Genomic DNA, 24,965 nt, shown 5'->3' on the forward strand with positions numbered 1-24,965 from the left:
TCGTTGTTGTTGTTTCTGGTTTGTTTATGTTTGATTTTCCCTTTGTTTATGTGTTGTTATTTCTGTCCACAATGTCTTGTTAACTATCACTAATAATAATAATAATAATAATAATAATAATAAAAGAACCATAGAACATGATGCTGATATCCTTCTTCACTCAGTAATGCATCCATCTGGACTGTCTTTTCTTCTCCATAGAAGCTGATATGAGCTCTGCTCATGGTAGTTTTGGTCCCAGACCCCTCACACACACACACACACACACACACACACACACACACACACACACACACACACACACACACACACACACACACATTTACCCAGCCCCCTTCCTTCCAGATGGGCTGGACTTCTCGGATGTAAAACATGGGGACACCCTCCCTCTCCTCATTTGCCGATTAATAAACACCAAAGAGTTGTAGGCAGCAGCTTTTCGGAGCTTCTCTGCTAAACTCCATCTGTTTGTCTTAAAGCAGATCGGTTCCTTCAGTGGTAAACACACCCGGAGGCTGTTGGAGACGACTGGAAGCCCAGCGCAATGGGGAAAGTCAACGTCTGCCTGGAAAGGAGTTACATTCTGGTGTCGACTGTGGTCGGGGTGAGTTCTGTTCTGCAGCTGCACATGAGGACAGGAATGGGACAAAAGCATTTACTGAACTGACAAACATCCACTGCAGTCTGAGGCAAACACGTGGAATGAGGCCCGAGCCGAGTAGCGCCTGCGCAGGCCCTGTTGAGTCTGCAGGGGGCGCGTGGGGACGGAAAGCACAGGGACGCGGTCCCCTTTCACCACTGTCTCCACTCACACACATTCACATTCACGGCAGTGAGTCCTTTCTGAGCATGCGCATGTCATGGGCACAAACCACATATTTACATCTGCTTGGAATGAGTGGGAGTCAACGGGCCACGCCCAGTCGGGGTCAGTCACGTGAGTGTATAGTATCTAGAGAAGTGGGGCATCAAAAGTTAGCTACATTTTTGAGATTTGTGTCACCGTTTTTGTGTGAGGAGGTTGCAAACTTTCCAATGTTTTTTCGAAATTTACCATTATAAAAATTGCTTCAGCTCGGACATACGAACATCGATTTGGCTCAAATTTGACTCAAATTCTATCTCCCAGGCCTACACTCATTTATCGAAAGAAATTGAAATTTCGCATTATAGCGCCCTCTTCAATTTATTTTTATGAAAATTGCTTCAGTTTGGACATACGAACATCGATTTGGCTCAAATTTGACTCAGACGTCTATCTCCCAGGCCTACACCTATTCATCAGAAAAATTAGAAATTTGGCACTATAACGCCCCCTACAGCTTTACCTTTACAAAAGTTGCTTCAGTTTGGGCATGCAAACACCGATTTGGCTCAAATTTGAATCAGTTGTCAATCTCCCAGGCCTACACCCATTTATTGAAAGAAATTACCATTTCACACTATAGTACCCCCTACAAATGTACCTTTAATAAAATTGCATCAGTTCGGACATACAAACACCAATTTGGCTCAAATTTGATTCGGTGGTACATCTCCCAGGCCTACACCCATTCAATGGAAGAAATTGAATTTTGGCTCCATAGTGCCCCCTACAGATTTACATTTACAAAAATGGCATCAGTTTGGACATACAAACACCAATTTGGCTCAAATTTGATTCAGTTGTCAACCTTCCAGGCCTACACCTATTCATTGTAAGAAATTGAAATTTTGCCCGATAGCACCCCCTACAATTTTAATTTGACTAAAATTGTTTCAGTTTGGACATATGATCACGTATTTGGCTCAAATTTGAATCAGTTGTCAATCATCCAGGCCTACACCTATTTATCAGAAAAAAATTGAAAATTCGCACTATAGCACCCCCTACAAATTTACCTTTGCGAAAATTGCAACAGTTTGGATATTTGAACATCGCTTTGACTCAAATTTGAATCTGTTGTCAGTCTCCCAGGCCTAAACCCATTCATCAGAAGACATTAAAATTTGGCGCTAGAGCGCACCCGCTGAATGATGGACATAGTTGTACTGGACATGCCTCATTGGGTCTGTCAGTGCCGCTTGCGGCTTTAATTGCATATACTGTTGCTCAGTAAATATCTGTTACATCCATCATAATAAGTTATACCATCCAACTACAAACACTGACATAGTTACAGAGATTAGAGCAACTATTAGAAGAGATCTCAGTTGTGCAACACAATCTGTAATTCATCCCTTTTCTTATATTTTATTGTGCTTTAACCCTTTATAGGTCACTCACAGAAATACTGTGAAATTCAACATTTCAACCTTAGTGTGTTATTGGAGGACATAACAAGACTACATTACTTTTGTGAAATTTTTCCAAATATTTTATTTTCATGTGGAAATTCAAGGTAAATGAAGTTACCATATTTGGTTCCTTACCCGTAAGTGGCAAAAAAAAAAATTAAATCCAACAAGTATATGTAAAAAATATAAGAAAAACACATGTAATGTGAAAGGAACATGTATTTTAGAACATTAAATGGCTCAGGAGGTAGAGTGGGTCATCCAATAACCGAAGGGTTGGTCGCTCTGTCCTAGTCAGTCGGTTGTGTCCTTGGGCAAGACACTTCACCCTCCTTGCCTACAGTGTCATTCACACTGGTATATGAATGCGAATGAATATTCGGTGGTGGTCGGAGGGGCCGTTAGGCGTGAATTGGCAGCCATGCTTTCGTCAGTCTGCCCCAGGGCAACTGTGAATACAGATGTAATTTACCACCACCAGAGTGTGAATGATCAAAAATGTAAAGTGCTTTGGGTGCCTTAAGAAGCACTATAGAATCCATTATTATTATTATTATTATTATTATTATTATTAGAACATCACTTTTAGAATACTAGACCAACATGCATGCTGATCCAGACCCCTGTCCACATCCACATTATCCCTTTGAACATCATTCCTTATATTAGTACCATTACTTCATGGTACCTAACAAAGCAGGTACACTCACTGTTCATGCAGAGGTGGACCTTACAGAGGTGGACCTTTTGTGCAGAAATGACCAAATATAGTCACTTGCTTGATAAAGACCTGATTGTCTTGGGCCCCTGTTTAGTCTTGTGCCCCCGTTTATAAGCTATGGATAGCTTCTGGGGTTACCCTTTTTACAAAATCATATCTTGTTGGAAATTATGAATACAACTTGTATACGTATTTTAAATGATTTGTATCTAAATATGAACTGAACTGAAAGGGTTAATAAAGGCTAATGTTAAATGGAGGAGGGAAGAAAACTAATGCATCTCAAAACTGACTGGAAAATGCTTTGGAAGTGGTTAAAGTTACTAGAGGAAAGGAAGTACAAGAAAAACAATACTAGGATGTGCTGTTATTCATAATAAATAATATATATATGATTAATCATGATTGCGATCCCTGATCCATGTATTCCATTTGATAGGAAGTGACAGGAAGTATATTATGTTTAGTGCAAATGCAGTTTCTGATAATGTATCTTATGTTTTTTATTATGTTTCACACTTTATTTTGCATCATATGCAGGGATCCTCCAAAATATGTATAATATGCATTGCCATATTCAAGTTAACCTGAAAAAAGTGACTTCATAGTGGTTTCTGGGAACTGGGTTATGCAACATGTGGTCCAGTTTGTTTGTGTTCCACTTCAAGTAGGACTCTCCTCATGAATATATGTATAATGGAAGTATAATGGATATAATGGATGGATAATGGATGGATAATGGATTCTAACATAATTTTTTTAATGTTTAATTCTGTTCAGTGCAGTACAACATCGCATGATTTGTCCCAGAGCAGTTTAGGCAGAAACAGCCTTTGTAATTCTTCACTAAAATCAATACGACTATTGAGGTTGTATGCCTGTAGCAGAAGAGGTGGTCAAGGTTCAGAATAAAAAAAGAGTGCACAACCAGCACTTATAGCAGCTTTACTGGATACTAGTATATGAAAGGTTATCAGTACAATGGAGAACTGAATTAATGACCTTATTTCTTAGGAAGTTCATGCACACATAGCGTTTGTTGGTCATGAGCCCGAACAGTGCAAAATACCAACTATGACACTTTTATCATTTGCTCTGACCTTTGTCAAAATGTTCTTCAAGGTTACAAGTGTTGCTGTGTGTTGCAGATCATCAGTGCATTGCTGTTAGCCATGACTCTGTTTAGCCATGGATACTTTCATGAGGATGAAGAGGTAACGCTCTTATCTCCATTTCTATGCTATCAGCTATGTATAAAGTCTTGTAGTATTTCCTTCTTGTTGGCATCAGATTACATTTTTTAAGTGTTTCCATGAAGATTAAAAAAAAAAAAGTCAAAAAGATCTTGTACAAATTCACCTTTCAATGCTGTGTTTATACAATGCACTATGCACAGCAGGAAGTAATGTTAACTATTTTGACACTTCAGCAGACTGCATGTAGTATGTTGAACTGAGCTTTCTCCCTGTTGACCTAATTCTGTTGTTTTTTCGTACAGATTGAGAGGATGCTTCCTGGCATAAAATTCATGTATTCAATTTCCATCATAAGTCTTCTCCTTGTCGTCACTGGTATATATGGGGTCTCCAAAAAGAAGAAGTGGATGTTAATATTTGTAAGTAGAGGAAAAAATATTGTTAATGTGCTTATTGTCCGTAGCAAAATAAGCATCTACTAAAAAAACCCAACAACAATAAGAAACCTTTAAAGTGAAATATACTATATAATGTTATGTGAAAAGATTTGCATGTTACAGCAAACACTTTTAATTTTAATATCCTATAAATAATGGCCGAAGTCATAATGTTCAGGTAAAAAAAAAAAAAGGCATTTTATAGTTTTAAAAATGATCCAAAATGCTTATTCTCATCACTATGTTCCTCGGTATTGCTCTTTTACACCTCCATAGTCTTGAATGTGTACAGCACATACTACTGATAGCTTAGATGTGAGGATTTGGGTTTTATTTTTGTAGGCATCATTATTATTTTTTGCTTTTTAGACTTTAAAACATACATTCGCGGAAAAAAATATTACACCGTCCCTTTTTTTCTTCAATATCTTGTTCATTTTAATGCCTGGTACAACTAAAGGTACATTTGTTTGGACGAGTATAATGATACCAACCAAAATAGCTCGTGAGAGTTTAATTTCAGAGCTCATATCTATCCATTTTCCATGTTTTCTTGATAATAACCAAAATCATTTCAGTTCTTACATCAATATCTATGGGATTGTACTGACAAAAACTGTGCTTTTAGGCATTCCATGTTTTCTTTTCTGTCTGTTTTAGTCACATGATACACACAGGAGTTTGTACTTGATTGCATAACCATTGTTACTGGTGTCTTTTGATAGTCTAATAATTTTTTCGGCAACTGTATTTTCAGTTGCATCCATAAATCTCTATAAGGAGGCTTGTCTGTTATTCTTGATATAGTGTAAAATGTATATTCTCTGCAATAGTTTCACAGAATGTCTCAATCTTGTCACTTGGGCTCAAGAATGAACTTATCAACTTCATTTTCAATGGCAAACGACTAAAGGATAAAGCAAATGTGATGAGCAAATAGTGAATCTATTTGATAAAAGACCTTGTTTACCTCACATGAACATTAAATTACTAAATCATTAAAGCTCTCTGTTTACCAGGTATTTAGCATTAGCTCACCGATCAACCCTCATGCGTCCTCACTTCCCGTTTATCCAAATATGATCACTTTTGGCTCCAAAAAACCAATATGTGCATTGGCCAAAGTGAAAAAACAATAGACCAAACAAAAGTGACATCATGGTAGCTATGTGAATCTGTTCTATACTGTCTGATATGTTTGAATCCCAGCACATGCAAATGTTACACGTACCTTTAAGTTTTTTTGGTTTGTTTTTTTCTTACAGATAACCTTGTTCATGTGTATGTTTGTGTTTCAGTTTGTAGTTGGAATGATTCTCAGCATTTTGTTCATGTCTGCAACTGAAATCCTAGCATTGAGCGTAGGACCACAGGTATTACACATTTATATTTATATTTATATACTTGTGTGCAAAATTTCAAAGATGAGCTAGTAGACTGCATCAGAACCGTATCTCAGAGGATAGTGACACAAGAATATACAGACAGGACAAGGCTTCATTCGTTATGTTTTGAAAGAAGAAGAGAATATAAAATGTTTTTATTTTAACCTTTTCAAGAATGCATTATAAAAAAAAAAACTGTCCAGATTTTAATCATTTTTTTATTCAGAATAGTGCTTATTTTCATTTTTTGTGACACAAATATAACTTATTTAACTGGACATGACACAGAAAGAGTCTTAAAGCAAGAAACTAGGTAAAGTTTGGGAACATTACACAACTAGAAGCACTCGGAGAGCGCAGACCTCCGCCAAGGCTGATCAGTGGCCCCCCCCGTGGGCCCCCCCACCCCCGATCACCAAAATTTAATCATTTCTTCCTTATCTCATTTCCAGCAAACCCTGAAAATTTCATCCAAATCTGTCCATAACTTTTTGAGTTATGTTGCACACTAACGGACAGACAAACAAACAAACAAACAAACAGACAAACAAACAAACAAACCCTGGCAAAAACATAACCTCCTTGGCGGAGGTAATAAAATCTAATTAGAAATGATAGAAAGGAAAAAGACTACATAAATGCACATGAAAACCTTGTAAAAATGTGCTAAATATGAAAAAATAATCTGTTTCTGGGGGAAAAAATTGTTTTCATTAATAACTTCCACTTCTCTTTGGAATATTCTGTACTATTCATGTGCAGTAAAAATGTCCCAATAAGACTCTACATTTGTTACATGCAAACTACATCTGCAATGGAAAATCATGATGTTATGGTCATGGTCAATTATGGTCATGATGAAAAACTCCAGAACAACTACTAAATTGACTTATCTGGATGTATGTGACATATAAACATGTTCTGCTAAACAACCACGTCTCTGAGAATACATTGGTTTATACCAGCCAAATCATCATCTTGTCTCTACATGAATGTGTAAAGTTGGAACTAGAGTAAACTGTCATGGCAATAGTTGTAGTCACAATCACAGTAGATAATCGTCACTACTTTTACAGTAGTATCCGAATCTACTGATGCAGTCTGAACATGATTAGAAGAATGATGAACTAAATTATCATGAAGAATCCATGGATGAGGTGAAATAAGATCACCAATCATGTGTTTTAAAATATTGCCGAATATGTTTTAATTGCTGGTTGCCTCAACATTATTATTCCATGTTGTTCTATTTTTCTGCACAGATAACTCAGGATATCAGGGAGCAATACCTGGACCTGCTGCCGCTAAGTAATACTAGTGAAGGTGTTATAGAAGACCTCAAAGACATACAAATGGAAGTATGTAACTTTATTTATTCTTAAAGTCAAAGGTTATTTGTAGAGTAACATTTATACAGAAGCTATTTGAATGCGCTGTTCAGTGATAAAATGATAAACATTTTTAAACATTTGGTCACATCAGTAGAAACACAAAGCAGAGGAAGCTTCACTCATCAGGTATAAAGGTCAGATGAATATGTTTTTTAACTGTATCCTCTGCGGTCCTTCTCAGTTGCAGTGTTGTGGACTGGACCAGGGCTATCTGGACTGGGGTTATAACATTTCAGAATCCTGCCTGTGTGCTGAAGATGCCATGAACCCATGTGTAAGTCTCAAATGTACTTGTATAGTGTACTTGTACATGCGTAATGTAATAGTATTAATACATGCTTGTGCACTCACTTTCCTTAACTAACTTTACTGACAACATATCCTACCCATCATATGTAAAGAACAGCTTTTATCATACATTTGATTGTTTCTAATCAATTTAAGTTCACTTCTAGCACTTTCTATATCACTGTTATTTAGTAGTCATTCTGGTAACACTGGTCTACAAGGAAAATGCTTCCAGAATAAAAGTAATGAAATTTTTACCACATGAAAGTCACTGATAAAGAAAAATCAAGTAAAAAATGCTGGTTGGCTGAACTTTCCAAGATACAGCCTTGGGTCAAAATGTGAAATTCAAGAATTAATGAGAGAATGGGTTTGACTCAAAAGGAATATTTGTCTCAGAGCTACAAGATCTACTTCAAAACACTGTCTGCACATTAGAATACATTCACTTTACAGGTTCTATTTAGTGGAAGATTTATAAAACTATTATATAAATGTACATAAACCAATATATATGTGTAATAACACTTAATCATATACCTTGAAAACATCAGCAAACCGGCACTTTTGTCATTTATTTTCCAATTAATCTTATTAAAATACGTAACATTTAGCACATTTAATCTCTGAAGCAAATCATTTCTAAAAAATTGTAGACCAGTGTAATAATTTGTGTTGGCTTGTGTTGCAGGTGGCGGCACCAAGGAACAGCAGTTTGTTTGAGCACAGTTCTCCTGATGAGCCCATCATGATTTATAAAGAGGTAAAAGAACAAAATATAAAAAACCTGAATATAAAGCTCACTTTATCCCTATTTTGGAGCAGTCAGTCACGCGACTTTTAAAAAAAAAATTCAGAACAGTCTCATAAGATATTATACAGGACATCAATAGTACAAAGTACACTGTTCTCTTTTTTTGTGTAGAAAACAGGGTATCAATAGTGCTCACTGAAAGGAAGAAAAAGAAAGAGAAGGAAAAAAAGTAAAGTAAATAAGTAAAAAAAAAAGGACAATAATAGCGATATTAACAAGTTTGTACACATAGCCAATCACACTTTTAGAAAATAAAACAAAGAAAATTATGCATAAATAGATATATGTGTATACACACAAAGTAGTATTATAGTCATAGTACAAAGAAAAGAAAAAGAAGAAGAAGGAGCCAGTGCCCATGTACATTTAGTATTTGGATGTTCAATCACGTAACTTTAAAGCCACAGTGAGCTAAAAGTTCTTTAAATTATTGGAAAATAATTGCATTCAGAAGTCCATCACAATCGGCCCAAACTCTGAAGGTTCAAAGCTCAAGAACAACTACTAAGTGTTTCTATTTATTACAAGGGTTATGTGTTTTTTTGTACTGTATCTCAAGTACCAATATGTGCTCATAAGAACCTTGTTGTCTCCAAGAACAAGTGTGATAAAAAGCTTATGCTCACCAAAAGGTTTTATTTGCTTAGAATGTTCCATCCTTTATACATCTGGTGATATTTCCAAAAAAACATATGGGGATTGTGACTACAGGGTGATTCCGGTTTTTCCATAATATTAATATTAAGAAAACTGCAAGGTACAAAATTAAGTAAGAAGCATGATTTAAAAGGTATGTCATAGGTGTTATTTATAAAAATTTAGACCTTTCATTCACTTCAGTGGAAATTTGGAGGGGGGGGGGTTCCATAATTTCACCCTTTTCACCTTCATTACCTTCGACTGTAACTAAAAACTACATGTAAGTTCAGCTCATAGTGTTGTTTTGTTGTTCAGCAGTGGTTTGTTTGCATCCTTGCAGCTTGTTTGAAAAGGACCAAATCAATTAAAATCTTGCACCATACACTCATCCCAGAGATGAACTGGTCATTGTTCCCGTGCAGACACCAGTACCTAGGATAATAAGCGGAGTGCAAAGCTTATGGCTGCACAAACAACAAGCGCAAACTTGTGCTTTCCACTCAATCTCGCTTGCTGACTGCGGCTTGTTTACTCGCACTTAGTCATCCAGAATCAATGGGGGTACACCACTTATGGCCAGCAATGGTTGCTCCCCATAGGTTCTACCCCTGCGGGTAATTCATATTCTAAAAAGGTCCAGTGTGGTGATTTATTGCAATTTTTTACTGAATTTGTGCCGCTCTTGCTTATAGTCACGGAACATTTTTTTAGACCACCCCTTGTTTTCTTCAATTTCTTGTTCATTTTAATGCCTGATATAACTAAAGGTACATTTGTTTGGACAAATATAATGATAACAACAAAAATAACTCATAAGACTTTAATTTACCAGCTAATATCTAACCATTTTCCATGATTTTCTTGATAATAACTAAAATCACTTGTGCTTTTAGGCATTTCATGTTTTCTTTTCTGTCTGTTTCAGTCACATTACACACACAGGAGTTTGTACTTGATTGTATAACCATTGTTTTCGATGACTTTTTATGGTCTAATAATTTTTTCCACGACTGTTTAAGTATTACACAAAGCACAGTTAATGTCGTAAACATGACCGGTACAGGTACACTTTAAGAGATACTTAAACTCCTCCACTTGGGAATTCTTTTGAATTATTTAGAAAAAGGAACAAATTAGGCAAAAACACTGAGGGCAACGCTCACTTCAAAGCCCACATCTAATCAGCTGCCACACAGAGAAAAGTATCAAGAGAACAAAACTGCTAAATAGAATATAAAATTACACCTCATTACCGCAGGGTCATAATAATGTGTCAGAAAAATCAAGGTTGAAACAGAACTGAAAGAGCATTGAGCTGCACAATAAAATACTAACATTTCAGTAGAATGGTTGATGGCTGACAGAGGTGTCCAAAGTATTCCCATTCATTACTCCTGTCGAAGTATAGATACTAGGGTTTAAAAACACTTCTGTAGAAGTTGAAGTATCAACTCAAGCTTTTTACTCCAGTAAAAGTGTAAAAGTACTGGTTTCAAAAAAGCATAAAAATAAATGTAAGAGGGAAAAAAATCTCATTAGTACAAAAGCTTAGATGGTTCCATAGGGGCCCATAGTGCACTACCCCACCTCACCCAAAAACCTGTTTCTAAAGGCCATAATGACTATAATGTTATATGAAAATGTTAATGTTGAAACATTTGGGATGCACTAGTCTATCTGTTTCAGATGCATATACGCCCATTGGAAAAAAAATAATAATAATAATCATAATAAAAAAAAATTGCATTTATAAAGCACTTTCATTCAGCAGAATCTCAAAGTGCCACAGAGACAAGACAGTTCAATAGAAAATAAAATACTATATCAGGAATAAAAGACTTAAGCGAACATCTTCATACTAGGCTACATACGTCTGCTATACTCAGTGCCAATGAAAACGCAACACTTGAAGATTCTTATATTTTTTTAAATCAATGAGGATTTTTATTTTTATTGCATATTTTATTGCATATTTTTATTGCATAAGCTCTTTGGAATTAATCATAGGCCATTTCTATACAGTAAAAACAAAAAATCACATCCAAATTTATTGACAAAAAATAAGGATAAAGAAAGAAACTCAAGGACCCCCAAAACCAAAAGTCACAAAGCGGTCCCAGAGGTGCTGCAGCTCAATGTAGCGATCCTGCTGTGGCGTGGTCACACGTGCTCGTCCAGGGTGAGGTCTGTCTGCAGTTGAGCCAGTTTCTTCATGTCTCTGTTGCATCCTGACTATGGTGGACACATTGCATCCAAAACGGCGCGCCACCTGCCGAACAAAGATTCCGGCCTCCAGGAACCCCATAGCAAGGCATCTTTGGTCACGTGTCAGTCTAGGCATCGCTGAGTTATTGCAAATGATTTTTGTGCTTTTCAGCTTGCCTTTATATACAGAACATGACCACTCCTTAACTGACCACAGTTCCTTAAGTTGAGCAGTTCATTGCTGAGCAATGAGAAAAACAAGTCTGATGAATGCAGACAAGTTCATTCAAGCGTGACAATAGCTCAACCCGTCTCAGGTTGTTAAGAAATTGTCTGGGATTATTTTATACAGGTGAAACTTAAACATATTGATGCAGCTCAGGAACAATAAAACACATTCAAGTGTTGCATTTTCTTTGGCACTGAGTATATGTCCTTGCTGGAGTGTGATTTGTGTCATGTGCAGGTGCGATGGATTGCATACAAACCAATAGGGTGTCAGAATGGTATATGTTTATACTTCTCATCCAACCACAGTAAAATTCATTCTATCCAGATGGCGAAATTTATCTGGGTAGTTTTTTTTTTTTATTTGAATGATGACAAGCCAAAATGAAATAGGAGTAATGAGGCTATTTTTAAAATGTAAGGAGTAGAAGTAAAAAGTCAGCTGAAAAATAATTACTCCAGTAAAGTATAGATAACCAAAACGTTTACTTAAGTAAGGTAACAAAGTATATGTGCTTGGTTACTTGACACCTCTGATGGCTGATAATCAGTGTCAGTTGCTAAAAACATATATAGGGTGGGGAAGCAAAATTTACAATGAACATTTAGTTGTTTTTTCTCAGCAGGCACTACGTCAATTGTTTTGAAACCAAACATATATTGATGTCATAATCATACCTAACACTATTATCCATACCTTTTCAGAAACTTTTGCCCATATGAGTAATCAGGAAAGCAAACGTCAAAGAGTGTGTAATTTGCCGAATGCACTCATCACGTCAAAGGAGATTTCAAAAATAGTTGGAGTGTCCACAAAGACTGTTTATAATGGAAAGAAGAGAATGACTATGAGCAAAACTATTACGAGAAAGTCTGGAAGATACTATTAAAGAAGAATGGGAGAAGTTGTCACCCGAATATTTGAGGAACACTTGCACAAGTTTCAGGAAGCGTGTGAAGGCAGTTATTGAGAAAGAAGGAGGACACATAGAATAAAAACATTTTCTATTATGTCAATTTTCTTGTGGCAAATAAATTCTCTTGACTTTCAATAAACTAATTGGTCATACACTGTCTTTCAATCCCTGCCTCAAAATATTGTAAATTTTGCTTCCCCACCCTGTATATTTAAGAGACATTGGAAATATTAATTGAGGTATCACTAGTGGTGTTCACATTTTGATTCCCATTTCTGTACAGAAGTGACTGAAAGACTGAAGATTTTTTTACAGGAAAGACCTGAGGTGTATGCCTTCTTTACCATATATTTTGCTTGTATTTTTTGCTATGGCCTGTGTATACATGTTGTTGGTGTTGTATTGACTGATCCCCTCCTCTGTTTCAGCCCTGCATTCCTTACTTGATCGCACATGCCATTAATTCTATAAATATTGTTTTTGGCACTTTTCTGGGACTTGTATTATTATGGGTATGTATATGCTGTCTACCTACCAAAGATTTGAACTCTTTATCTATTACAACTTCATTTTCACTTCTATTTGGTACACCTTAAGTCTACAGGTCTTTGTCAGTTTGATATGATGACATTAAGTCTGCTCTGTTTTAATGTAGTTAAGTTGTAATAACAGACCATAACAGTATCTTCACAGTATCAGTTCACAGTATCTTCCATGTTAAAGACAGCTTCATTCATCTTAACCCTTTCATGCATAGTGGTCACTACAGTGGACAGTTATTCTACAGCTGTTCTCTTGTATATTCATGGGTTTTGTTGTTTTAGTTCCATATCAGCCAACACAGTGGACGCTTATGCATCATCCCATACACTGTAATTCATACAATTACCGTAACTTTGCTGTTCTAGATAAACCCGATCTGCAGTAACATGTTTGAGTGCAAAAAAAAAGCAAATTGTTATTAGATTGTAATTACAATTAACAGGATTTTTTTTTTTTTTTTTGCATTTTTTCCATGAAGTAAGAAATAACTAGTATTAGAGTACGTTAAAATGTGAGAAAACATTAGATTAACAGCATTAAAAATATTTCTATTTAATAGTTTTTCACACAGTATATCAGTAAATACATGTTTTATTGGTTCTAAAATTAAACACATGGTGTCCAGCTGAGTGGATATTTTTGTAACTCCTTGAAAAATAGGTTGATAAAAAAAAAAAAAAATCAATCACATATTGTTTTTTTTGTTCATGCCTAAAGAGGAATAAAAACACTCAGGAAAAAAAATCTTGATTAAGGTTTTCATAAGTCATGCATGAAAGGGTTAATGTTTACACCCAATTTCTTTTGCACTTCATTTGCTTTGTCCTTTCTGCCCCCCTCTGTTGCTTTGTAAAATTACAATTCTTGAGGAAGTGCTTCTTTTTTTTTTTTTTTTTTTTGCTTTCTTTTAGGTACTGTCAGTAGTGTTGTGCATTGTCATCCTGTGTCAGCTAAATCGGAAGGAAGATACTCCTGTCGTGGTGTACAGCGCAGAGGCAAAAGCAGGAAACTACTCTGCACTGACAGACACTGTGGAGTACACTTGATTTCTCTCTTTGTACTTTTGGCTGTCCTTCCCTCGGGTGCAGGACAGATCATTCCAAATGTCTTTCATACACAGTTTTCTGGTCTCATGTTTAACAGTTCATGTCCACCAAGTCGAGCTGTTTTTATTCCACTCTTAAATGTATTTCTTTGGATGCACACGAATATCTTTGGTGCAGAAATACAGGCAGAAGAATTGTCAAAGGGTCATTTAAACCACTAAATAACTGCTACCATTCTTGGATGATTTATCAACTTGTATTTTAAATATAATTTTGCACAATGTAACCGTGTTTGAGGAGCAGCAAACTGAAACCTGTGCAGAATAAGAATGATGAATAAATGGGAATCAAGAAAAATGAAGAAAAGGCACTGATAAAGATGTGGTCAAAATGTACAAATAAGTGTTAGCCTTTTGTTGTGTTTTACCTTTTATATGTTTAGTTTTATATTCATCCAAATGTAATTGTTACATCTTTTTTTATGATAAAGCGTGAGTGAACAGTTTGTAGTGTATACATAAAGATTATTTATACAGTCGTGGAAAAAATTATTAGACCACCCCTTGTTTTCTAAAATTTCTTGTTAATTTTAATGCCTGGTACAGCTAAAGGTACATTTGTTTGGACAAATGTAATGATAACAAACATAGCTCATAGTAGTTTAATTTCAGAGCTGATATCTATCCATTTTCCATGTTTTCTTGATAATAACCAAAATCACTTCAGTTCTTACATCAATATCTATGGCATTGCACTGACAAAAACAGTGCTTTTAGGCATTCCATTCTTTTCTGTCTGTTTTAGTCACATGATACACACAGGAGTTAGTACTTGATTGCATAACCATTATTACTGGTGACTTTTGATGGTCTAATATTTTTTTCCGCGACTGTAGCCTAGTCATAACACTTAAAGGTTTTCTGATGTTGGAAATATTTCCACTTGAATGCATTCCTGTCTAATGAAATGTCACTGCCTATATAGACATGGTAGTGGATGTTACAGAGTATTTCCTGGATGTAATGCTTCCATTATTTTCTGTTAATGGTCAACAGACAGAAAAAATACAACTGGAATGGTGCACACAGCAAACTTTTTTTTTTTTTTTTTTACTTTTTTAACATGTTTAAGGTGCAGTTACCAAAGCAACAAATCCAAAAATAAATGACTATATAAAAGAACAGCAATGTGTCTTTCCTCATCTGTGTCTCATATTTTAAATTATTCTAACAACAGAAGTAGAAATAATTTCATTGATTTTGTATTGTGTAATGAAATGGTTGTGCTCTTTGTGGTTTGAGAGTTTGTTTTAAAAAACCTCTCAAACCACAAGAAGCAAATAAACACTAAGAAAGAATGTAAAAAAAAAAACAAAACAGTCGTTAAAGGAACAAGAGTCACAATTTTATTTCAGCTATTTACAAAATATTACATATGATCATTCCATAAATAAAAAACAGTGTATGACTGAAATAAAAATACCATTCTTTGCAAGAACGTACAGTATATTAGGCATTAATGGTTAAAGTGCACAAGTAGACATTGGATCTGCTGTTTCAGATGAAATTAGTCTGACAATAAGTAATTAGTCAAGGAGCCATTTCAACTGCAGGCAGCTCATGCAGCAAGTCGTTTTCAAAGTGATGTGACACAAAGGCTACTTCGGTGAGAGTGGCTTTAGTTGAGACAGTACAGTTAGAATATCTGCAAGAATACTGGTGACCCTTTTACCTACAAGAGCCTCTCACAACCTGTCAGAAGTGGCCTCGCCAAAAACTTTACAGACCTTCAAGTAATATATATATATACAGTATATAATACTATATATTTGGATAGGAATCAAAACAAATTAGTTTCTACTCGATGTCTACTGAATGTGCAACCAAACAAACTAAACCCTGCAGTTTTTCATTCAATAAATGTGCTTTAAGTTTTAAATATACATATATATGTACATACATAACAAGGCATCATGACATTCTGGAGTCCCAATAAGAACAGAAACTCATTCCTCTGTCAAACATGATTATTTACCCATTAACATACTGTACATTGCTTAATAATAATAATGAATAAATGACACATTGTAAACACTGTTGTAAAGATAATTATATATTAAATACTGTTATTAGTTGTTTAAAGATTATTGATTTATTATTTGTTCTCATGATAACGGTTCAGTGACAGTTATCACAAGAACAATGAACACTAAACAGTTAGATGTACAGTAAGTCGATCTAGTTGGTATTCATCAGTATTTATTTGATGAACTTTGATGTTTTTGGTTTTTACTAAAAATAACCATCATTTTTGTCCCCATTTTAATGGTTCTTATAGTTCGATGAGGTCTGAGTAACATATGGGTACTGCAGAATGAGGACATATATATATATATATATATATATATATATATATATATATATATATATATATATATATATATATATATATATATATACACTTCCCACCTTCATCCCTACTGAAAAAATAAAATATAAAAAAAAATTTCTACAATACAGCAGATAAACTGGATCACTACTTTGTCTTTAAAATAGGTTCACAGGTATTTCTAGATATGGTGCTTTGTGGCTACATTATAATAAACAACATTTTACAATAAAAAACACTAAACTGTGCCATAAACAGATCTTTCCTGGTACCCAGAGTCGAGATACAGTCCAGGCTCTCACTCACAACAGGAATATATGATTAAAGAAAACAGACATCTGGTTAATACTCAGTGAGATACTCATCTAGAGCAGCATTGAAGTGGAAATGTGTGTATCAGAGCATGTGAAAATATAATGACTAATACAGATCAGTTAATCTAGTGACGTCACTATGTTTTTACAGCAGAGGGCAAAAAAAAGAGTAATCTGAAACTGATATATATATGCATGTTGATTACTTCTAAACATCAGGTACATGCATTAATAGGTGTTAATAATAAAATCATTAAGTCAACGTATGTCGCTATAGCACAAATAGACAGATTATAGTTGACAGCATAATGTGTTTGTGCTAATTCAAACAAGATGTGTTGGCTAATAGTTTGTGTGTGAAAACATACGAGGTGACTAGAAGGCCCCGGGAACGTATCTGTTTGATTGAAGAAGAGCCATGAACTCCTGTTTCCTTTTTATCTGAACCGTCAGCTTGATACTCATAACCAGTAAAATCACCTACGAATTAAAGGAAAAGAGAAGCATTTCAAAACCATGTTACTGATAAGTGTTAATGTCATATTTATGTGAAGAGGTACAATGCTCGTTAACCCTTAAAGACCTTAACAGTCACTGGTGTCCAAAACCATTTACTGATCTAAAATGTCTAACAACTTCTGAACCGCTAAAACTATCAATACAGTTAAATAATTCCAGTCAAATGCAGTTTCTCAGCTTTTCAGTGGCATCTGTTGTGTACATGGAAGCACAATAATCTTCTAAAAATAGCAGTATTAATACCATTTTATTTACGGCTGCCTTTAAACATATTTAACAATACATTACAAGGCATTAAAAATAGCAGCAAAGAAACATTTTAAAAACAATGATGTACATGCAATAATAGTTTACTGTAGTAAACATGCAAAATAATTAAATGAAATCCTATAAAAAGTCACTCTTTCATCATTTTTTTCTGTTTTTGATATCACAACCTTTGAATTTACTCTGAGTATTTATGAACATCTACATGGTTAATAAACTAAAATATACATAATACCTAGTTTTCACTGAAAAATGCAAAATGTAGTGGATAATATTCTTATAAATATTGATTAATCACTTATTTAAGCTTATATGGAGAGAAAAAATCATGATTCATATTTGTAAGGTGCAATAAAAGTAGTGGTGAGTCTTTTAAAAGTTCAGTTCCAGCAAACACAGAAAAATTTAAAATAAAGTTTCAAACCACATACCCAAAAAACTCCACTTCCGAACTGTATAGCCATTGCCAATGAGAAGCCACGTTTCAGTGCAGATACATAGATTGGTAGACAAGGCTGTAAGAAGAGCAGGTGTGTTTTATAAACTGCAGAGAAATGTTAAGAGTATGTTGAAAAAGTTAAGTGATCAGGGTGCAGCTCATTTTATAATTGTGCTATCCTCTGTACAGTTCTATACAATATAAAACTGTGACACTAGAGGTTAACGGTATCGGCTATAATAATTAATGATAATAACTTATTCAGTTTTTGCACTTGAAGCATGAAGTAAAATAAACACATGCACTTTATGGTTGAAACAGCTGAAAAGCATGTGTAACTTACAAAACATAATTCATTATAAATAACCATAATTATTGTCATATATTTTACCATAGGATCATGGGAGCAACTTTGAGATCATTTACCTCTTGATAAACGTACTGGTTCTTTGGAGCCCCAAGAGTAGCACTACCCCGTAGTCGAATCTGTTAAAGAGTGAAAGCCCAATGTAAACAATTAGACTGGCCAATTACAGAAACAGTCATCCTAAACTGAGAGATGAGATTTACTGTGTGGTGTAAGACGACGTAATGTGATATGTATAAGATGTACATAGTGTCATAAGATACGCACGCATTTTCCTGGATATTGACAGTTGCAGGATGCAGGGATGGTGGAGCCCCAGTCTTTGTATCCATCAATGAGACCACAGCACTTAAACTAGGGGTGACACACACACACACAGGCACACACACACACATACAAAAAATAAACAAACACACAAATGAGCCTTCAGATGATGCATGTGTGTGACAATGATCTCTCAAAGTATTCCCTCAAGTGACGTAACAATATAGTGTCAGTTTCATGTAGGTGAATTACACACTGCCAGTGTAGTATGTGAAGTTCATGGAAGATTTATTCAGATTCACATTTATTAATTGTCATTCAATAAAAACATCCCAGATGCTGTTACAGAACGAAACTGCAAAATGCACAGCACGAAATAAAACACAGAAAAGATTTTAAAAACACCAACTAAGACAACCCATGTATATGATAAAAGATTAAAAACTGCACTAAAATGAATAAATAAATAGGTTAGTAAAGGTAAAAAAAATATTGCACTACGGAGGGGTCACTATTGCACCTATTATTGCATATTCTCTATTGCACTTCACCCCCTCAACTTTTGTTGAGCAGCCTTATGTCTTATCAGGATGTCAATGCAGAAACTCAAAATAATATTTACAATTCTGTTTTCATCAGTTTAGAATCACCTCAAAAAGCCATCTTACTCTTTATTTCAGCTGCTAATATCTACAAACAGAGCACTGAAAGCCATTTGTAGAGAAGCAATTTTTTTTTTTTATTATAGTGTTAATTTTTCAACTGCAACTCCTTTCTGTTAATCATCCTCTCTCACTGTCTATAGGCACCATATTTATATATCTAAAACCGCACCTGTCCAAATCTGTAAATATTCAAATCCGTATTTATATATATTTTTTTATATTTATAACTATTTGCACTACATTCATATCAAACCGTATTTGCACTCTCCTTTTAAACACTTTTTTATTCAAATTTACATAACTGTTTGTTTTGAGTGTATGTTTATGTGTATGTTTGCTGCTGACAACACTGTGAATTTCCCCATTGTGGGATCAATAAAGGAATATCTTATCTTATCTTATCTTATCTTATCTTATCTTGTCTTATCTTGTTTTATCTTATCTTATCTTATCTCATCTCTTTGGAAACTCTGTACTGATAAGTCAGAGAGGAGACAGCTGCTAACAGTTTGGACAAATATCTACTCCATATCCTCACATGCCCAGACTTTGAAGACAGCTGGATATGTTAGAAATTAAAAAAAAAAAAGAAAAAAAAAAGTAAAAAAAAGCTGCTCACATGTGCTTGAATACTGTACAGCAGGGTCCTGTTTCCTTTGCTGGTTCCACTAAGTGGCATCATGGACAGCAGCTTGGACTCCTCTCGGACCACACCTTTCTGTAGAAGGACATGCCACACTAACTGTGATGCATAGCTTTGAATACCTGTGGGTTAGGCTTATACTCTTACATGTGACAGCGCTACTGATAAATCATAATTTGCTTTACAGTTCCATACCTCATAGACTTCTTGATAACTTAATGCTGTTTTAACAATTATCGTTTGACTGGCTGCTGCCATCCCAGCTGCAAACTGCAAACACACATCAACCCATTACAGTAAACATAACAGACATTCAGCAACTAACAGAATGTACAATGACACACAGAATATGCACATTACTGTATATAAGATAGTTTTTATGCCGTAACCTAGTTCTACAAAGACAGAAATATGCTGAGAGAAGTAACATAAACATATAAAGATTTTTACCAGCATCAAACACCATCTTTTTCCCCTACAAGCTCCAAACACGCCGATCACTGACAGAAGCAGGCAGCCAATTTCTAGGATGTATAATATCACCACAGAGGCACTGGACACCAGCTGAACACAGAAATAACACCAGGGTTAGCAGTAATACGTGTCTTTTTAGACCCCATTAGATATTATTACACTCAGTAAGAAAATACAGAAATCCAAGAAAACAGTTTGTGTAGAAAGAATAACTCATGTACAATAGTTCATACTAGGGCTGCACGATTTTGGCAAAAAAAAAAAATCCCGATTTTTTCCTCTAAAAACTCGATTTTCGATTTTGATTTTGATTTTTGGGTAAAACTACAAAAGACAACAGAAGTCAGCATGTCGTTTTCGTGAGCAGCCCACAATGCAAGGCACTGCTCTGACCTCAAATCTGTGATGGTATCACGTGATGAACCCCCAGAAGTTTATTTTTTCTTAATTAAATCTTTATTGAATGAAATAGAGTATACAAACAATGTATACAACAAGAAAATAACATAAGTTTGCCAGGGGGAATACACTATAATACAATGTCCAAATCAGAGCAAATACTTATGTTTTTTTATAGCCTTTTTGTTTCCAGATTTATCTAACAGCTTTAAATAAAGTTCAACATCTTTCAAAAAATAAATAATATTTGTTTTTGTGTTACAGAACTTACATTTGTGAATGAAAAATTTAGCAAGTAAGAGGACTAAATTAATTATTAAATTTTTATATATATATATATATATATATGTGTGTGTGTGTGTGTGTGTGTGTGTTGTTGTTGTTGTTTTTTTAATTTTATTTATTTATTTATTTATTTATTTATTTATTTTATTTTTTTTTTCCTGGGTATCTGGGCCCACAGAAGTGATACCAATGTAAGTCAGTGACAGGCATCAGTCGTGCGTGCGTGCGTGCGTGGACCAGGTTAATATAAGTGATCCACACGCGGTTCTGTTTAAACTGAGGGATCCATGCGTGGAATAGACTGACCCAGGACACGCTGGAGGGATTCTATCCTGGAGCGGGTGGATGTGTGTGGGCACAGGGCTGTGTGGGCTCCTCTGCTGAGGCTGATGACCCGAGACCCGGACCCGGATCGGAAGAAGACAGTACGGTACGGATCCGGGACAACGGAAGATGAGTGATCCGCATGCAGTTCTATTTCAGTTGCGGGATCCGTGCGTGAAGCCACGGCTTACATTGCTGTAAGTACTGCGGGCTCATGAACACATTTAAAGTCCGGCCATTACACAGACTTCTGTGACAGACCGCTGTCACTGATAGGAGGAGGAGCCTACGGGAGCCCGCAAGCGCACGGCCCGCAGGCACGAGAGAGATGAAATCGATTTTACGATTTCCCTTTTTTAAAAATCGTCCTAATTAAAAAAAATCCGATTTCGATTTAAAATCGATTAATCGTGCAGCCCTAGTTCATACATATCCCTGTTATATGTTTTGTTTTTTTTAATTGGTATTTTAGTATCTTTATGATGAAGATGTAGAAGATATGACCACAGAATAGGTCAAAGGTTAGATTTCTGTGTGTTAATAAGAACTTGCATATACAGAATAATCATGTCTGGACTGGACATGAGTAGATTTTTTTGTTTTTTTTTTTTGCTGATGACACAGACGTATTCCAAGATAACAATGACAAGATTCATCAGGATAAAATTATATATCTTTTTCTATTTATTTTTTTTTCTGTTGTATTTGATGCATACAGTGTGGGGAAGCAAAATTTACAATATTTTGAGGCAGGGATTGAAAGACAGTGTATGACCAATTAGTTTATTGAAAGTCATGAGAATTTATTTGCCACAAGAAAATTGACATAATAGAAAATGTTTTTATTTAATGTGTCCTCCTTCTTTCTCAATAACTGCCTTCACACACTTCCTGAAACTTGCGCAAGTGTTCCTCAAATATTCGGGTGACAACTTCTCCCATTCTTCTTTAATAGTATCTTCCAGACTTTCTCGTAATAGTTTTGCTCATAGTCATTCTCTTCTTTACATTATAAACAGTCTTTATGGACACTCCAACTATTTTTAAATCTCCTTTGGTGTGACGAATGCATTCAGCAAATCACACACTCTTTGACGTTTGCTTTCCTGATTACTCATATGGGCAAAAGTTTCTGAAAAGGTATGGATAATAGTGTTAGGTATGATTATGACATCAATATATGTTTGGTTTCAAAACAATTGACGTAGTGCCTGCTGAGAAAAAACAACTAAATGTTCATTGTAAATTTTGCTTCCCCACCCTGTATTGTCTTGTGCTGCTGTACATACTTAAATTTCCCACTTGGGGGATCAGTAAAGTATATCTTATCTTATCTTATCTTATCTTATCTTATCTTATCTTATCTTATCTTATCTTATCTTATCTTATCTTATCACAGAGGTTTAGGGGCATGAAACATCATTTGGCCACCACAGTCCAGAGCTAAACCCCACTGAGAACTTTCAAGATGTGCTGGAGAAGACTTTAAACAGTGGACCAACTGTCCCATCATCAATACAAAATCTACAAAAATGAACAGAATTATGGATGGAAATTGGAAATAAAAACATTGTATAAGCCTATCAAAAGAATGCCAATGCATGCCCTATAACCAAAGCTAAAGGTGGTGACTGTTTCTGTGTTTACCAGACTGTGTAAATTATATCATCTACTCACTGAATGACAGGAACATTATTTAGTGAAGAGAACAGGATGAACTTACTTGGCCAGCTTGTATAAGTTCTCTATGCCAGGCTACTGTCATGGTCAACATGAAGAAGCACAGAGCCTTAGGAGAAAAAATACACTCTGTAAAGAACTTTAAATAGACACAAGAAGCCCTTCATAGAAAACTTTAAATTATGCTCCCTTTACAGCACAGGTGTCAAACATGCGGCCTGGGGGCCAAATCCGGCCCGCCATAGGGTCCAATCTGGCCCGCGGGATGAATTTGTGAAATGCAAAAATTACACTGAAGATATTAACAATCAGTGGTGTGAAAATCATTCTAATTCAGGTTCCACATACAGACACATACAGTCCAATTAGATTTCAAGTGGGTCAGAACCAGTAAAATATTATCATAATAACCTATAAATAATGACAACCCCAAATTTTCTCTTTGACTTTTTTGTTGTAAAAAAGTAAAATGACATGAACATGATTATAAAATGTGAATAACCTGAATGAATATGAACAAACGGAAATGTCTTAAGAAAAGTAAATGCAATTTTATTAATATTCTGCCTGTGACTAAATTATTTATGTGATTGTAATGCACGTGTGTAAATGATAAACTGATAAAACGAGTTAAAGTTACACTTGTTTTTCTTAAGACAATTCAAGTTGTTCATGTTATTCAGATTTTAAAGGAAACTTTGTAGATGTAAACCTGATCATAATATAATTTAACTTTTTTCACTGGTATCATCTTACTGGTTCGGCCCACTTCAGATCAAATTGGGCTGAATGTGGCCCCTGAACTAAACTGAGTTTGACACCCTTGCTTTACAGTATTTGTGTCAGGATAATTAAAAAGATATAAATCTCTTCTTCTATATAAATATTTCAAATCTGTCCCAGCTTTTACAAATATATCCACGACTTATAGAGGAAGAGTAGAGCATGAAAGCCAATACTAGACTTGCACTGACAAGCAAACACTGTATTGAATTTATAAATATTACATGTCCTTGATGAGGAGAGGTCGGTTTCAAGCAGGGAAAGAACAGATACTCTGTGTAAATACCATTTTATAACCATCACTACAGCGTCTCCTGGTGGTTTGTCTACTTGGATTAAAACAAACCTTACATTTTAGAATAAACAGGACTGGATTAAACATTGCAGAAGCGCACAGCATTTGAATAACTGAGCTTCACTGCTGCTGCGTGTTATTTCTGAATATGAGACATTAATCTGCACCGGGTCTTGTTTGGGTCAACAGACTGATGTAATGGGACATAATAACAGCAGACATTTAATCAGAGAAATGGCATTTTACAGACAGACACACGGGCCTCCTGGCTGCAAGTGGAATAGCAGTGAAATGCACCTACCATATTCACAGCATTTGCAAAGATAAACGGCCTTTTCAGGCTGGTTTTATCCGCCACCACGACCACTGCGCTCTGCTGCATGCTGCTGACGCTCTCCCGACGTTTGCACAACGGTTTTATACGCAGAAAATGATGAGACTGTGGAGCTGTGATTTTTACAGTAAGGGCATCTATGCGCACAGGACGTCACTGTGATGTACTGAATGAGTGGTCTGGGATGCCTTCAGGTGCACCCGGAAATGTCGGAAAACGCACTATCCACTCACGGCGTGACGTTTATAAGCACAACAACACAAATTGAAATATAATACAACACATTTACACCACTATCAAGACTGAAACAGCCAGATATATTACCTATAAGATGATATACATGTAGCTACTATCATAACATACCTCCAGTGTTATTTCTATGGCAATGATGTAAATGCTGTTTGTATATATTTTTTTTTAATCCATTGTGTTTTTCTT

At 35.4% G+C, this 24,965-nt stretch overlaps 2 protein-coding genes across 2 annotated transcripts; one reads left to right on the forward strand and one right to left on the reverse strand.

Moving 5' to 3' along the window:
* Positions 1-364: 364 nt before the first annotated feature.
* LOC115429161 (tetraspanin-8-like) lies at positions 365-14,741 on the forward strand. Its single transcript, XM_030148411.1, has 9 exons — positions 365-604; positions 4,147-4,212; positions 4,497-4,613; positions 5,930-6,004; positions 7,279-7,374; positions 7,589-7,681; positions 8,387-8,458; positions 12,927-13,010; positions 13,953-14,741. Exons 1-9 carry the CDS (start codon positions 545-547, stop codon positions 14,085-14,087), a joined length of 798 nt encoding a protein of 265 aa, XP_030004271.1. The 5' UTR covers positions 365-544; the 3' UTR covers positions 14,088-14,741.
* A 1,778-nt stretch (positions 14,742-16,519) lies between these two features.
* LOC115430687 (tetraspanin-8-like) lies at positions 16,520-24,692 on the reverse strand. Its single transcript, XM_030150847.1, has 9 exons — positions 24,495-24,692; positions 23,159-23,224; positions 20,404-20,517; positions 20,149-20,223; positions 19,930-20,028; positions 18,649-18,735; positions 18,441-18,500; positions 18,007-18,090; positions 16,520-17,269 (listed from the first exon to the last, which is right to left on the reverse strand). The coding sequence occupies exons 1-9, from the start codon at positions 24,573-24,575 to the stop codon at positions 17,165-17,167; spliced, it is 771 nt and encodes a 256-aa protein (XP_030006707.1). The 5' UTR covers positions 24,576-24,692; the 3' UTR covers positions 16,520-17,164.
* Between the last annotated feature and the right edge of the window lie 273 nt (positions 24,693-24,965).

The sequence above is a fragment of the Sphaeramia orbicularis genome, chromosome 12 (genome assembly GCF_902148855.1).
Source record: "Sphaeramia orbicularis chromosome 12, fSphaOr1.1, whole genome shotgun sequence".
Lineage (NCBI taxonomy): Eukaryota > Metazoa > Chordata > Actinopteri > Kurtiformes > Apogonidae > Sphaeramia > Sphaeramia orbicularis.